At 37.9% G+C, this 17,234-nt stretch overlaps 1 protein-coding gene across 1 annotated transcript in view; it reads right to left on the bottom strand.

The window, feature by feature from the left end:
* The window catches only part of LOC122788066 (supervillin-like), a 1,698,127-nt gene that overhangs the window by 275,263 nt on the left and 1,405,630 nt on the right, over positions 1 to 17,234 (bottom strand). The window contains exon 22 of the mRNA XM_044054988.1: positions 9,339 to 9,484. Coding sequence (XP_043910923.1) covers positions 9,339 to 9,484 — 146 coding nt within the window. The remainder of the gene's footprint in view (positions 1 to 9,338; positions 9,485 to 17,234) is intronic.

Raw genomic sequence — 17,234 nt, 5'->3', positions numbered from 1 at the left:
TGGTCTCGTAAGGGCTGTTCCTTAAGCCATGCATGCCTTCTAATGACAGATCCAGTGACTGCTGCCCTGCAAGAAGCTTCTAGGGCATGAAAACCACAGTGCAAGGTGTGTTTAGTTACTTGACTTGCCGAATGCATTAACTCTTGTAACTCTCTAGATTCTGCACAAGCAGGAAAGGAAGACATTTTTTATTTGAGGAGTTCCAGGGTATGTTGCTGAAATTTTAGCATATGGAACTGACAATTTAGTGCCCTGATAGCAAGAGTAGCTGAGGCGTATACTTGTTTATCCCATCTGTCTAGTGCTTGGGAATCTCTATCTCAGGGGGTGGGATTCTTAGCAGCGGTTGCTTTAATCCCTTTAGGCCCTTGAGAAATTACCTCAGCATCAGCAGTAGGATTTTTAAAAAGAAATTTGTGTGGGTCAGGGAATCAATAGTACCCGTCTGTTGTTTTGGGTGCAGGAGGAAGGGAGTCAGTAGTCAAGCTGGATTTCAGGAAAACATCCTCCACAACATCCAGGACTGGAGGGATGGCCAAGGGTCTGAGCTGTGGAAGATCTAAGAATTCGTTCCAGTCGTTATTGTGGCAATAAATCCTATTTTTCAGCAAGGACTGAGTTGCCTTTCTCCTCTGGTGCTTTTGGTTTTAGGAAGATCTAAGAATTCCCGGAGTCTCTTTTTAGACTGAGGGTAGTCCTGGACTCTCCTATTGGAAATGCTCCCTTAAAGTATGAAGGGTTTCCCCAAAGGAAAAATCCTCTGGGGTAGAGGCAGATTGGATGGAATCCTCATAAGTAGAGAGGGGTTGCATATCTTCATATTCAGATGCATCAGAATCATCTGACTCTTGTTCAGACAAAACTACAGGGAACAGATCTTTTTCCCTCTTGGAGGGGATAGCTTGACTTCCCCTGATCAGCATGATAAGGTCTTCTGGCATTTTAAGCATTGGAGACTGAGGCAAGGAAGCAGGTGACTGAGATTGGGTCGTCAGTTTCTTGGGTGTGGTTCATACCCTAGGCCTAAGAAATTCGGTAGTTTTTGAAAGAACAGTAGTCGCGAAAGAAGACTTCTGTGTCGAGAATCAGTAGTGAGAAGGGCTTCCTTGGAAGCCGGTGCCTGCTCAGCAGCTCCGGACCCATCTAAGGTAGAGAAGACCGCAGGATCCTTAGTCAAAGAAGAGTTTTGCGGCATACCAGACTCCAAAAGGGTCTCGGTAGTGGCCTATGAATCCACAGAAGCGGGCATCAGGGCTGCAAAAGCGCCTCACTGTGGACCAGAGAACTGACGACTAGTTTAACAGAAGCATCGTCGGTAGGTCTGGACCTGTGCGGTCTGTCTCTGTCTTTATCTTTACATTTTTTCAGAAGATCTGCTGTTGGATGGCTTACTGAAGCCAAATCAAAATTCGAGGATTGTAAATGAAAATATCTGACTACAATAAGGGCCTGACCACGGATAGTTCTGGCATCGAACAAAGCACAGAAGTGACAGCGGGGGACGTCGTGGTCTGGGCCTAAACAAGTGACACAGTAAGAATGAAAGTCACAGTGTGCTTTTTGATTTCCACAGGCGAGACAATTGTTAACTTTTTCTGACATCGGTTAGTGCAAGAAAAAAGGATCCCCAACAGGGTACTTAGCTTTAGAAGACTTCAGCTTCAAATCGGTAGATGAAACTCAGGTAGCGGCTGACCAACACACGTGTGAAGTGCTTCTGCTTCGGGCTCCATGGCAAGAAAGACTGATGTAATGGCATCGGCTGCCTTACTTTATAGTACTGATGACCTGACGTCAGCCCTGAAACAAGAGCAACTGACACAGAAATACTAAGCCTCTGGTATTCGGGCCGGCTGAGGGCTACCCTGCCAGGGATTACCCAAATGTGATGACTGCAACAGTGGAACACGAAGAACATCTACTGTTGAATGACTCAGTCAAGTCAAGATAGGCTGAGTGTAAAGTTTTGCCCTCATAAGTAGCTTTGATGACTTTTTCAAAGAAGTCCACCAGGTTGAGCAGGTGCAATCTGCCCATGACAATTCCAAACTTTGTTGGATACAGTGTCTGAAGATTTCCTATGTCTTTATTTATATCCATAACTATTTCCATGGCCTTGCATATGAGAGTAGTCAGATTATAGGTCTGTAATTACCTAGGGTCAGTAGATTTCTCATGCTTGCGCAGAAGATAAATGTTACATTCCTCCATTTACTAGGCACAAAGCCAGTTTGGAGGCCAAAACTGAACAAGAATCAAAGGGTCAGAAAGGTCACATTTCATGCTTCAGGAAGCAACATTGAGGACTTGTTTGACAGTGATAGCCGGGAGGAGTTATGGTTGAAAGTATCTCTTGGGAGGTGTTGGGGGAGACACTGGGATGAAACTGGAGTTCTCCAGCTCTGTATAGGTGATTCCCATTTACAGTTAGTTCAGCACATTTTTGTGTGTTACATTTGAGGTTGCATACACAGCTGAAGACGGTTTTATGGTTGTCATTTGCCTGTAAAACTATCTTGATCTCAAATTAGGCTTTGGTGAATGTGGTAAGACTCCAGAGTTGCTTATTTAGTTTGATGATTTTTTTTTCTTTTTTTGCCTTGCTGGCATTGAAGTTCCTAATCTTGGCCATGGTTTTTCTTCCTTTTGTTTTATAGCTTGGTGATACTGGGATTTCATTAGTGTGGTTTGTTTTTTTATTTAGTCATTTGCTTATTCTATGTAGGTACAGCTGCATCAATGCAGTTATTTACATGGTGGTATAGGATTTCTGTGAACAATTCCATATAGGGAACAGTGTTTGTGCAGTTTGGCGGGGGCTTCAAATTTTTCCAGGGTATTACTTAGTAGTAGGGGGTAATTTCTAAAAGTACTAGGGTTGCATGTGATGACAAGTTTTAGTTTAATTTCAGAGAAGGCAGCTTTATGATCAGACCTGACAATTCAGGATGTAACACTTGGGTGAATACAAAGTTTCCCCATGTCTATAAGGATCACATTGGGGCTGTTGGTGCCCCTAATGAGTGTACGGACTAGCATTTGTGTTGACAAAGTCTAGGATTGTCTGGATCTCTGCATTGGACGTTATGTACATTATTTCCCTCTTAAAAGTTGGGTAGAAGTCATCCAGGACTACAGTGCTGGATTCAGTGCAGAATGACTCCAGTATGATTAGATATGCAGTATGGCTGTCCTAGGAGATAGAGGGAGGCGTACAGCTTGCAATGATATATTATATGACTTTACTGCTGGTCAGTTGGACATGCAGAAACTCAAGAGGCTCATACTACTCTTGACCAGTCTTTAGGAGTGATGGTTTCTGATGAATATTGAAACACCTCCACCTTTTGTTTTCTCTTGTACAGTACCTGGTCTACATTTGTGTAAGGCATTGCAGCCTTACACTGTTGGGCGCTTTCTGCAGCTTTAAGCCATGTCTCCATAATTACACATATGTTCACATTCTCCAGAGTGAGCTGGGCTTGCAGGGATTGGAGTTTTCTGTTTAGACTACTGGTACTGAGCAGTAATGCTTTCAGGTTGTCCTGGGTTTGTTGTACTCTGTTATAAGGTTTATCGAGTTGGAAATGCCTAAAATGGCAATATGGGGCGTGGATAAAGTTTTAGCTAATATTCAAAAACCTAAAGGGAACAAGTGCAGATCATCCTTAATGAAGCAGCCCGGTCTGTCAACCATATCCTTCCCATGCTGACAAATATTCTACCCACTTTGAATGACACCAAAAACTAAGCCAATTGTTAAAGTCATGTATTTTTATATTGCAGCATCATCGTCAAAGAAGGTAGAATGCTGTTCAGTGTTAGGTTCATGCCAGCCTGGGGCACACAGTCCAGGTGCTCCACTGTCTCTCTCTTCATGTAGTCAAGGGAGGTACTTAGGTCATTTAACCCACATGGACAATAATGGAATCATACTGGGACTATGATCTGACTGTGTGCATGATCGGGCAGATGCTGGCCGCTGACAGGCATCTGACTGTGACCCTTTCCTTGCTCAGCTTGGTAAATGGAACGTGTGTGTGTTTGAGCAGATTCAGCTATGACTAGAAGTTTAGCTTGTGTGGAGGTTTGCCTTATTGACTTATGAGCTGAGACCTCACGCACTGAAGCTGTGCGTGTCATGGTGGGTGTTGCTCTGGAAGTGTTTTTGTGAAGTTGCTGAAGAACTCAAAACCCAAAGGACCGAACATGGAGCACCTCAAATGCCTCATTTATTGAGCCAATAAAACAACAACAGTTAAGGACTTTCATCCTAAAATATTACAGGACCTCTTTATACAACTGACAATTAACTACGCACCCTATTTAAATAAAACCTTCTCATCATGTAACATATATAAACCATTCTAACTGGCCAAAACTTCAATTATCCACTTTTACTAAGAAAATTGCACATAAAAAATATCCAGTTATATAAAAATTCACACAGTTCACTTACCTCTAATAATTCAAAAAAAAAATATTACTAATATTATTTAAAAATAATTTTCTAAAATACTTAAACATTATATTACAAGTATATGCATACATACACAAACACACAAAGACACATATGAATCTAAACGTACATGCTTACACATATATAATTAAATTCCTCCCCCATATTATTATTATTTTATTTTACCTAGTGAGCTAAGGCACAATATATTTAACATGTGTCATTCGTAAAATGCAACCAAACCTACACATTGAAACATTGTAACTTCAAACACTCCCAGTAGAACAGCTCACACATTTAATCATGGAAAGGTGGTGGGTGACCATCTCAGTTCTTGCACTTAAAGTTCTTCCTTTCAAGGTACTCCCCAAATATCTTTTACTTTTTTCAACAAAAAAAAATAAAAAATTAAAACAAGGCCTTGAAACTAATGCATTTAAAAAGGGAATTACAGACGTTACCTTTCTTCACACCATGCATGTGCTCATATAGCCTTCCTCAAGACAACATAATCTGACAGTGTAGTTAAGAAGGGTTGTGTGTGGGGACAAAGCCCCTGATGTTTGTGGGGCGGGGCAAAGCTCCCATGCCCCACCCCGGAAAGTGTACTTTGAAGTTTTGAAACGAGTTGTTTTTGTATATGAATCGCAGTTAATTTTTCAAGTGCCACGATGCTTTACCTGGACCTGTATTTCCAAGACAATTCTTCTTGTACAACAACAGTCGCATCAATAAATGAGCCCGTTTCTCTGACCATAAAGAAGACTAATTCTTCGTGTTTCAGAAGAGATACTATGATGTCAGTTACTCAGGTTACCACACAGAACAGCCCATTAGGAAGTGCCACCACATCGTCATTTGAAGGCTTGCATCCTGTCAGAACGTGACACTTTGACTTACAGTTCCCTTCTCTCTCTGTTGCTATCACTACTCCTTTTTAGAAGCTTGTTTCTAAAACTGCAATGTCTCTGACAGTGAATGCTGTGTCTCAGGCCCACAAAGTTCCAGTTGCTATGATAACTCAAATTCTGAATGCTGCAGAGGCTCCACTTATCAGGTCAGGATTATTTACAGCAGCATCCGCATACATTTTCTTTTTGGCCGTGTGACAACCAAATCACAGCTGTATCAGAAATAACAGCTCCACTTTGTTAACCGTGCTGCGCTTTGTTAACCGTGCTGGGCTTTGTTAACCGTGCTGCGCTTTGTTAACCGTGCTGCGCTTTGTTAACCGTGCTGCGCTTTGTTAACCGTGCTGCGCTTTGTTAACCGTGCTGCACTTTGTTAACCGTGCTGCGCTTTGTTTTGTAGACTGTATAATCAGTCATGCAGTGCTAGTAGAGTTCGTTTAGTAACCTACCATCGGTCATGTAATATTCCTACACTTCATAGGTTAATAGATTAGTACTAGGCTAACTACCCTTGGAGGGCAATTTTAGGCCTAGCCAATTACCATATGTTAGCAAAAAGCAGCACAGCAAAAGCAAATTACTGTCAGAAAACAGAATAAAAAATAAATTGCAGTATCTGTAGGATTACCAGCACTTTAACAAGACAATGACTTCAGTTAGCACTTTAATCTCCATTCACTCTCAGACACTTCTTCAGACTAAAATTCATTGTTCATTACATACATTAAATATCCATTATTGGGATATATCACCCAACAACATCCAATCTAAATTAAGAAGCCTAGTCACATGATAAAATAGGCTAAATTAAAGAAAAAGCCTAGTCACATGATAAAATAGTCTAAATTAAAGAAAAATAAAACTTCTACAAAAATTCTAAAAAAGTCAGTGTTTTAACCCTTTTCTTTTTAAGTACATAACAAATTCCTCTCTATTATTGAGACCAGATATTAAGTTACAACTATTTGGAGTTATATGAACAATTGTATGTTCAGATTTACGGAGTGGCTATGGGAGCAGCTTTAGCTCCCAGTTATGCCAATGTATTTATGCGAGCTTGGGAGATGGCTAACATCATCAGTAGTGAATATAATGAATATATATTAAAGATGGTTCGCTTTACTGATGATGTCTTTTTAATTTGGAGAGGGTCTATTGATATCTTAAATGATTTCCTGAAATATATTAATAATGTATGTTCATATTTAAATGCATTCATAATTAGGACATGCACAGAATTAACTATTTAGATCTTACTATTTATAAAGACAATAGGCATAGATATTTATATCTATTTTTATTTTCATATTTTATTTTTCATATACATATATAATCAATTTTTTATATATATAAATATATATTATATTTTTGTATACGGTATGAATTTATGTTATATCAAATTATTTTGTCATGTCATCTGTTGTGATGATTTTTGATATATTTATACATATATGCATATATATTTGTGAATATTGTTATATATATATATTTTTTTATAACATACAGTTCTTTAGTGTAATATGAAAGTTTATTTTTGTAATTTATTTAAAGCTATAGTATTTTTAAGTCAATTGATTAGTTTATATGTTAGTGATACTTTAATAATTAATGACTGTGGGGGTGTGGTCTTGTATATAAATGCCTAGTGTATTTTAATTCACTTTGTTGGATGAAGTTTGGTCTGTGTACCTTACGAAAGAGCTAACATTGTGATTTTTACTGAGTGTTTTTGCAGTAAACGATGTGGTCCTTATTTTCAGCTGTGTGATTTTGTTTTATTCTAGGTTGATATCTACAATTTATAAGAAAGATTTTTCAGAACATGTGCTTACATTATTCTAGTCTCCATCCCAAGAAAACAAAATCTAAGATTGTTAAGGGCCAGTTAAAAAGGATAAGTAATCTTACTAAAGATGATCATGTTTTCGTACAAGAAACTGAACATTTCTGTAAAAGAATGGAATGTAGAGGGTATCCTAACAAGGATATGAACAAGTTGTTAGAGAATGAAATAGATGAAAGAAAAGTACCTAAATGTGATGGTACAAAAAGAAGAGAATAAGGCAGCACTAGCAGTGCAAAATAGTGTTGGTTCTAAAGCTATAAAAAGTATTATTAGTAGAAATTGGAGTATTTTCAAAGCTAATAATGAAATTATTAAAAAGATAGGTACAGGGCCCAGGTTTGTACAAAAGAGAGCTACAAATTATAAATATTTACTTCACAGTAAACTGAATAAAAAAATGCAATTTGAAGGTAAAAAAGGAATTAATAAGTGTTTCAACTGTTGTTGTTTGTATTTCGGCTTTTCCCAGTTAGGGGTCGCCACAGCGGAACTCCGGTCCACTAATGATTGGCAGCAGATTTTCACAAACGCCGAGGTGCCAGCTCGACGTCCAACCTTCAACGAAGGCACGCCCATTTATGCATGTCTTACGAATGCCACCCAACTACGGGGAGGACATGCAGACTCTACACAGAAGGTACTCCCTCCCCACACTCCAGCCGAGAATCGAACGGGAGAACCTCTTACTGTGAGGCAACAACACTACCGCTGCACCACCGCGGCATTATAAGTGTTTCAACTGTAATATGTGCAATTATTTGTATACGGACTCTAGTGAAATTGAAGTGGGAAACTATGTAGTCAGAATACCAGGAAGCTTTTCATGTAAGAGTAAAAATATAGTTTATTTATTAATGTGCATGGATTGTCATGCTTTTTATGTGGGAAGAACTACCAGGGAGCTCAACAGAGGAATTTATGAGCATAAGTATGCTGTTGCCAATGGAGATGAAAAGAATGCTATGTGTCAACACTATAAAGAATGTAAATGCAAAGTTAAATTTAAATGTTTATTAATAGAAGCACTGAGTAACACCAAGAATATTATTAACATAGAGGAAGAACTGGGATGGCTAGAGTATTGTTGGCAAGTTAAATTAAATGCATCTTTTTTCCCTGGTCTCAATAATAGAGAGGAATTTGTTATATACTTAAAAAGAAAAGGGTTAAAACACTGACTTTTTTAGAATTTTTATAGAAGTTTTATTTCTCTTTAATTTAGCCTATTTTATCATGTGACTAGGCTTTTTCTTAATTTAGCCTATTTTATCATGTGACTAGGCTTCTTAACTTAGATTGGATGTTGTTGGGTGATGTATCCCAAGAATGGGTATTTAATGTATGTAATGAACAATGAATTTTAGTCTGAAGAAGTCTCAAAGTGAAGGGAGAAGAAAGCGCTAACTGAAGTCATTGTCTTGTTAATAAAGTGCTGGTACTCCTACAGATACTGCAATTTATTTTTTATTCAATTACCATATGTGAGAATCAAACCCTGCATCTTGTGTCTGTAAGGTAAACATCTTAACCATTATTCCAACCTCCCATCCTGAGAATCAAACCCTGTATTTTTTGTCTATGAGGTAAACACCTTAACCATTACACAAACCCTGATCAGACCTGTAGTAACCCTACCATCATTGTGTACCATCGGTTATGTAGTACTCCTACAGTTCCTTAAGTAACCCTATCTTGGCCATGTAGTACTCCTACAATTCCTTCTGTTTATGTACAATCATACCACTTGGTCTGTAGCCTTATCGATTTGTCCTATAATGAAAGGAAGTGAAAGAATAACATTAACTCTCATTTGGGACTAGAACCGTAGACCTCCAATATACCATGCCGATATCACTGCCAATGGTCCAAAAAGAGTCTCTGTATAAATAACTATTGAGTTTTCCCTTAAGTTTAACTGTGATATATTTCCTTCTGTAACTCTCCCATCAGTCATGTTCTCCTGTGAATCCTTCAGTGGCTTTCCTAATGGTCAAACGTCTTCCCAAGGTCCATTTAGTAGCCGTACTGCCCACTGTGTAGTGCTCTTACTGGCCCTTTACTAGGCCTACTACTAGTCACTTAGTCTGCTTATGTTTTTCTTGTTGTTTTAACATTTTATTACCTCTTTGGAATTCAGCATCGAGCAGCTAGGGATTTTGCCCCAGAATTCATCATAAGGCACAAGTTTGTCTTCCTGGAGACGGTAGATGCAGTTTGTTTCAATGGCAGCACTTTCATACAATTCATCTTCCTCAGGTTCTCCAGCACCTGCCAATCATACAAGGACATTACTGTCAGAGCAATACCTCTTTGTCTATAATGCTATAAAAGAAGAAAAGGTATCTATGCTTATCTGGTTTAATCAGTTATTAAGAATGGTGATTGAACAATGTACAACTAAGTTGGTAAAAAGTCAACAGTATTTTACATGCATTCTAGCTTTGCCAGAGATTCTCTTAAGTGTAACAATTAAAATGTTAGTTTTGGAGAAACCGTACAAAATACACTTGTGTTTTAGGTATGTACATTATGAAATCAGTAGCAAGTTCACCTGCTACTTATTTATTTATCTTAGTTTACTGGAAAAGTACAGCTGGGATGCATCTCATTTTCAGCAGAGGTCCGAAGAGAAAAGCTCCAGTTATTACATATAAAAGTACAGAGTACATTACAAATTATGTGCATAAAGTAACAGAATTGGAATTTTTCATTGTACAAGGAGAAAACAAGGCTGTACAGTTTTTATAATTAGAAAACACAGAAGATATTCACTTTACATATATAGTGCCATTTTTCATTGTTAATCACATATGTATGCACATTAAAAGTGTATGTACAGTTTAGAATGTACAGTTGAAATGTCAATCACAGTATGTATGTAAATTAAATATATACAGGTGCTAGGCAGAGATACAGGTGTATAGACATATTAGAAATATATTAAGATGTAATGCCATTTAACTATTGTAAAAAATGGAGTTTTCAGAATTAATGTAAGTAGGTTATAGTTTGTAGAGGAGATTGTAGATTCTGATACAAACATGTTTGTTTTATACAGCGGAACATGAGACAGAGGTACAGAAATGGAGATTCTGATGGGAACAGGGAATATGTTTGTTTTATACAGCGGAACATGAGACAGAGGTACAGAAATGGAGACGTTGGGCGAGATGGGAACAGGGAAAGGATGGACACGTATGTGTTAAAAGGTTATCTACATACGGGAGGGACAGTGGAACATGAGACAGAGGTACAGAAATGGAGACGTTGGGCGAGATGGGAACAGGGAAAGGATGGACATGTATGTGTTAAAAGGTTAGCTACATACGGGAGGGACAGTGGAACATGAGACAGAGGTACAGAAATGGAGACGTTGGGCGAGATGGGAACAGGAAAAGGATGGACACGTATGTGTTAAAAGGTTATCTACATACGGGAGGGAGACGTGTTTGACAGTAGTATTCATATGCTGGAGTTGTGCAGGAGTACAGCCAGTTATCTAATCAGTGTTTTTTTTCAGTGATAGTTTAAATGGTGATGCTGCGGTAGCGTTGTCGCCTCACAGTAAGAAGTTGTCCTGTGATTCTCAGCTAAACCGTTTTCTGTGTGGAGACATGTATGAATGGGCGTACCTTCGTTGAAGGTTGTACGTCAGAGCTGGCAACTCGGCACGTAAAAATCTACTGCCAATCATTAGCGGACTGGAGTTCCGCTGTGGCGACCCCTAACCGACACAACAAGTGCATCTATTTGTCTTAGTTCTAAGAGGATGGTGAGCCAGAATTTTGTAACATAAGAAAAAAGTGAGTCACCAGCAGAATTATTTGATTTTGTGATGTAGTGTTGGACCTGAGGGCTCTGGTTGCATTACAAGGTTACACTGTATCATGTAGTGATGGACATTTTTAGGCCACTACATCAGTTTGAGGCTATACTGAGTTGTGAGTAGTTAAGGCAATGTGTGGAAGTTGAAGCCAGTTAAGATATTTTAGGGATATGCAGTGGTGAGTCTTTTGGGGGTATTTGCTACAAATTTGGCAATTTCATTGCAGGCCATTTCTAGTTTGCTTTTTAGTGCCGAGTCAAGATTAGCAAAGAAAGGTAATGTATAAAGTAGGGATGGGAGTAGGAATGTTTTTACTATTGATTTTATGGAGTGGTCAGTAATAAATGTTTTCACTCTACAGCCTAGTCTCCTAATTTGTTTCTTTTGATGACTTGGAGGAGGTGGTAATCATATTTCAGATGATCATTGATTAATATTCAGAGGAGTTTGGTTTCAAAGACACATTCTCTTTTTGTGTTATTACGTGACAGAATGTGGAATGAATGTTTAGTTTTGTCTTGTTTGGGGTTTACAAGTAAATTGGAGTTATCTTTTCCAGGATTTGGTGGATAAGAAGGTTTGTTGTGTGATGTTTTGCAGTGAGGGCAACATCTCAGCAGAACAGATGAGTGTAGCATCATCTACATATTATACTACGGTTACTTGCTCAGAGGCGGAGTGTAGATTGTTAATAATGATATTAAAAGAGAAGGGGACCCACAGCATATAATATGTTAACTTTTCATTCAAATGGTTAGGCAACTGATGGAGAAGACCACTGGGACAGTAGCCTGTGCATATTACTAAACCATTTCCATAAGGGTCTGACAGAAAAGATGCAGGATGAACTTAGCAATCCAACCAAAGAAGTCGCACATAATTTCTCCTCCTCTTGACCAAGGAAAACCACTGAAAATGCTGAAAAAACAGCTCCCTCTGCAGGAAGATGAATGAATAACCCATTGTGAGTGATTTTACAATGCTTTAATTATGGCAGTAACAATTTTAGGATCTTCAAAGTGTCAAACTGGTTTCAGTTACTACATAACCTTCATCGGTATTAAAAGCCAGCCCACAAGGGGTCTCTCTCTCTCACACACACAGAAACACACACAAACAGAAACAAAGAGAAACACACACACACGCCTGTGCATGTATAGTCTCACGATCATTCAGAAAGATGCAACTATACAGATAAAGGAGTATGCATTTAAAAAAGCCATTGAGTAAACAAAAATTTTGATCTATGCTAACACAATTTTTTTATATTTTCATAGTGAAAAGCAGTAAATGCTGACATCTAACGATCATTTAGACAGCATACAGTTTCATAGGTTCATACTAGACTATCTGCCCTAGGGCATTTATAAGCCTAGCCAGAGTGTGTTTCGCTTTCGCCACCCATTTTAAATTAATTTTGCTATGCCCTTTTTTCGAGGTTAGTATACTGTGCCTCTGTCTAACAGTGACACAGAAGTGATACCCGGGGGTAAACCTACGATCCCCCATCCACTCATCAAGATTCCTCTTGAAGAGAGTCAATGAGGGACTCTGCCTAGCCTGGACTGGGATTTTATTCCAGAGTGAAGGGAGCCTCTGGGTTATGAATATGTCCCTCCAGCATGTCCTATTTATTTCAGTGCTGAGGTTCAAGTCTCTCGAGCGCGTAGCTTGATGGGATTTGGATTTTCTGAGGTGCAGCATGTCCATTAATTCCGGGTTGGACATGGCTTTATACGTCAGGCACAGATTGCCTCTGAGCAGGCGGTATGCCACTGAGTAGAGCTGGAGTTTCTTTAACCGGGCAGAATATGGCATCTGTTTGAGCCCTTTGATCCTCTTGGTGAGGTACTTTTGGGGTCTTTCCAGTTGCTGCAGGTGTCTGGTAAGGTATATCCCAAAAGGGATATACCTTACCAGCAGATGGTGCTATTTAAGTAAAAACACTTATGAGTTTTTAACAAAGGAATACATTTTTTAATTAATACCTTGATTTTTATTTTCTTATTTATTCATTGAAAAGTTTCATATATCACATTGTAAATGAATATATGACATACAGATAGATTCTTAATGGTTTTAATAAGAATGTATGGTTGTTGAAGGTTTTTATTTAGTTGCAATTCTGTATATAATGAGCCTTTTTTCTAGTTTGATGATAACATGATGTAATGAATTTTTATTGGTTGTTTTAAATTTTATGGAAGTATTTAATGAGCCACTTGTGATGATTTTTTTTGTCTGATGAAGTCTCATGTGTTTATGTGGACGAAAACGCATAGGGTTTTTTTTGAAAAGCGTTTACGTTTTTGGAGTTTCTTAATAAAGTGTGCTTTCTGGCATTTGGTGAACAGTTTCCGTGTTAATGGACTTACTGGTTTACCCTTTTGAATTTGGGCGCCTTTTTGTGGTTTGTGTTGGTTGCGGCGCCCTGCCATGGAGAACAGTTCACCTACATTGAGCCGGGAGGAGGTGGGACAGTCCCGTAAACTGATCGGACAACTTACTGAGCTAATTGAGCTCCTCACTCCACTTTGCGCTTCGTTGATTGGCAGGAGACCTAGTGATGTTGACATCATGTCCGAAGGGACGGATAGAGTCGGGCTTTACAAACACAAGAGAAAGAGACATAATATTGAACATAGCCCCACTCCAACGGAAGAAGCGGAACCGAATGGTAGCGACTTCAATCCTGCCAATACTCCTTTGGTGTTGCATACATCGAGTGAACGGCATAGTAATAGCCATATACGGGCAACGACCATTGGACAGAGTACTAAGGAGAACTGTTTAAACTGTAATGTCTCAGGTACTGTTCCCACTGTTTCTAACATTACTAATATTCAGGAATGGCTTAAATGCCCTGTCAATTTAAATTTTGTTCATGCGGAGGAAGGTGCACCAGTTGATGGTGACTCCTATGTTTTGAAAATTGAAAAATTGTCTGGACTCATGCATAAATACAAAACGCTTAACATTGAGAATTGTTACCTTACTGAATGTATCAAACAGAAAATTGTACCAAAGGGGTTGAGGGTTTGGAAGTACCCTAATAATGTTGAACCTGGTACATTATTTCATAAGGAGTTGTTAAATGTTTTTAATGAATGTGGTCTTGAAATACTTAGGCTCATTATAAAAGAGAATAACAGGATTTTGGAAGATCTTGAACAGGAAATTGTGATTTTAGATGGTTTTGTTAAAAATGATATACTATTTGAAATTAAATGTGAAAAAGATAGATATTTTAGTATTAGATCGGATATTGATGCTAAAAGCACTGTGTTGGAACAAAGGAAGATAAATAAATTAAAAAGGGATGTGGAGGATTATCAAAACAATGTTAGTTACCCAAAGCCACCCTCTAGAAAATGGGAACATAACAATAGAATTAGGTTTAACAAGGGTACTGAGTACAACAATTTGAGAACAACTTATGGTGAAGAATATTATAGGGGAGATTATGACACTGAATTCCCACCCTTGATGAAAGAGGTTCAACAATATGGTGGCAACAAACAACGTTTTCAGAATTTTCAGCAGAGGGGAGGGAGAAGGGGGAGAGGGAGGTATTAGATAGGACTATACACACCCCTACCCCCACACCTACCAGTACCCCTACTCAGACTGTTGTTCCTATACAGATTATGACCTTCCCTTCACCGCGTACAGTTTACCCGGTGTTGGAAGATGGGATTTTACAAACAGGCACCACTTATACACTTAGGAATTTCTCCATATATAATTTTAGTGATATTCCTATCAACAAAATACATTTTGATGTTCTTAGTAAAGGTTTTAAATTTATTCCTAATACTAAGGGTGATCTAGTTCAAACCATAATAGATATGAAGCTGTTTCTTAGGAAGATTAATTTGCAAGTTACATTAACCCCTAGGGTTTGTGAGTCTGATTCTCAATATTCTATGCTTACAAGAAAAAGTACATATAACCCCCCTTACCACTCTCAAATAAAGAACTTGGATGCAGTCCTAGAAAAGAAAATTAGAGATGAATTCAAATACAATATAAATGAATATAATCTTACAGAGGAAGAATCCAAGATTTTGAATGACTTGAGGTATAATAACCAAATCAGAATTATGAAGCCAGACAAGGGAGGAGGGGTGGTTATAATGGAGAATATTATCTACGAAGGTAAAATGAATAATATACTAGGAGATGATAGTAAATATAGAATAGTATCCCTGAACGAGGTACATCTGGCATACCAGAAGATAGATACCATACTTGATAACATGGTATTGGAAGGTATTATTGATGTTAAGTTGCATCAATTTTTTTATGTACCTAAACCTAGGATACCTATAATTTTTGGTATACCAAAGGTACATAAGAATGTCTGTGACCCCCCATTAAGACCAATAGTAGCAGCTGATGGTTCTAAAACGCTTCCCTTGGCTAAATATGTGGATATCATGACAAAACATATTTGTAATACAAATAAATATATATTAAAAGACTCCTGGGATTTGCTGAGGCACATTACCCCCGATTTGTTCACTAAAGACCTTATTTTTATTACAATAGATGTTATTGACTTATTTACAAGTATACCCCACCTTGAGGGGATGAGGTGGTTTGAAGACATGGTTTTTCTGGATAATACACTCGCGCATTTAGAAAAAACAGCTGTTGTGGAATTAGTTGCTGTAGTATTGAAGTACAACTTTATTTTATTCAATGGAGAATACTATCAGCAAACAAGAGGCGTAGCAATGGGTGCGGCATGCGCCCCCCACTTACGCTAATATTGTGCTAGCAGCGTGGGAATCAAATTTTGTTTTGAATTCTGTGTACAATCAATATTGGTCGCTCTACAGGCGATTTTTGGACGATATTGTGATCTTTTGGACAGGAGGTGGTGAGAAATTTATGGAATTTTTCAATTACATTCAGAACACCACCAAGTTTTTAAAGTTTACATATACCATGTCTACTGATAGCTTACAATATCTGGATGTTGAAGTATACAAAAATATGAATAATATGGATCTAGAAACCAAAGTTTTCAGGAAAAGTACTTTTTGTAATTCCTTTTTGCATTTCACTAGTGCACACCCCCACACTGTAAAAAGAATATTGTCAAGGGGCAGTTTGTGAGGGGGTGTCGCATGACTAGTAGGAATGAAGATTTTTTTAAGGAATGCAACACTTTGGAAGGGATGTTTTTGGCTAGGGGTTATCCATTGGAGTTCATTACAAATATTAGAAGAGAGGTGGAGCAGAATAGATTAACTAAATATAAGCCAATAAAGGGTATAATGATGGACAATACTAATCCATTGAATAATGCTGAAAAATTGGTTGATATTAACAAAAGTAGTAATACAGGGGATGGTCTATATAAATCAGCTTTGGTAATGGAGTTCAATTTATTTAATCTTAGAGTGAAAAAGATTTTTCAGAGGGAGTGGGACAATTTTATATCGTTTTCTGATTTTTTGAACATTAAAAAAGATACTCCCAAAATAGTTTATAAAAATGGTAGAAGCATAAAAAAGTTACTGGAATATAATACATTGAATAACAGTAATAATATTCTAAATAAAGCAGGTATACCTAATGAAAGGAAGGGAACATACCAGTGTGGTCACTGTAATCAGTGTCAATATGTCAGCAATAATAGTGAGGTGTTCTTAACAGCTAGAGATATTAATATTAACAGCACAGGATATTACAACTGCGAGTCGCAGAAGGTGGTATATTTGGCTAAGTGTTCACAATGCAATTCATATTACGTAGGTAAGACAGAAAGAGCGTTGAAAAAAAGAATTTATGAACACACTTACGAGATATCCAGAAAAAAAGAAACAAATGCTCTATTTAAGCATACACAAATATGTGAGGATTCAAAGTTTTCTTTTTTTGTGCTTGAACAGGTTAAGAAGGAAATGAGAGGAGGTCCATGGGAGGAATGGTTGGAATTTAAAGAATTATGGTGGCAAATATTATTAGAAGCGACAAGTTTCCCTGGTCTAAATGAGCACATCTCACTAGCCTCTGTGTTAAAATTGAGAGCAGCTAGAATATAGATGGTATTAGTAATAGCTCCCCAAGACCAGCAGATGGTGCTAAGTAAAAACACTTATGAGTTTTTAACAAAGGAATGAATTTTTTAATTAATACCTTGATTTTTATTTTCTTATTTATTCATTGAAAAGTTTCATA

This window comes from Protopterus annectens, chromosome 13.part0, assembly GCF_019279795.1.
Source record: "Protopterus annectens isolate FY-2018-M chromosome 13.part0, PAN1.0, whole genome shotgun sequence".
NCBI lineage: Eukaryota > Metazoa > Chordata > Ceratodontiformes > Protopteridae > Protopterus > Protopterus annectens.
Note: the sequence above shows the minus strand (reverse complement) of the source record. Positions and strands in the feature narration are given on the sequence as shown.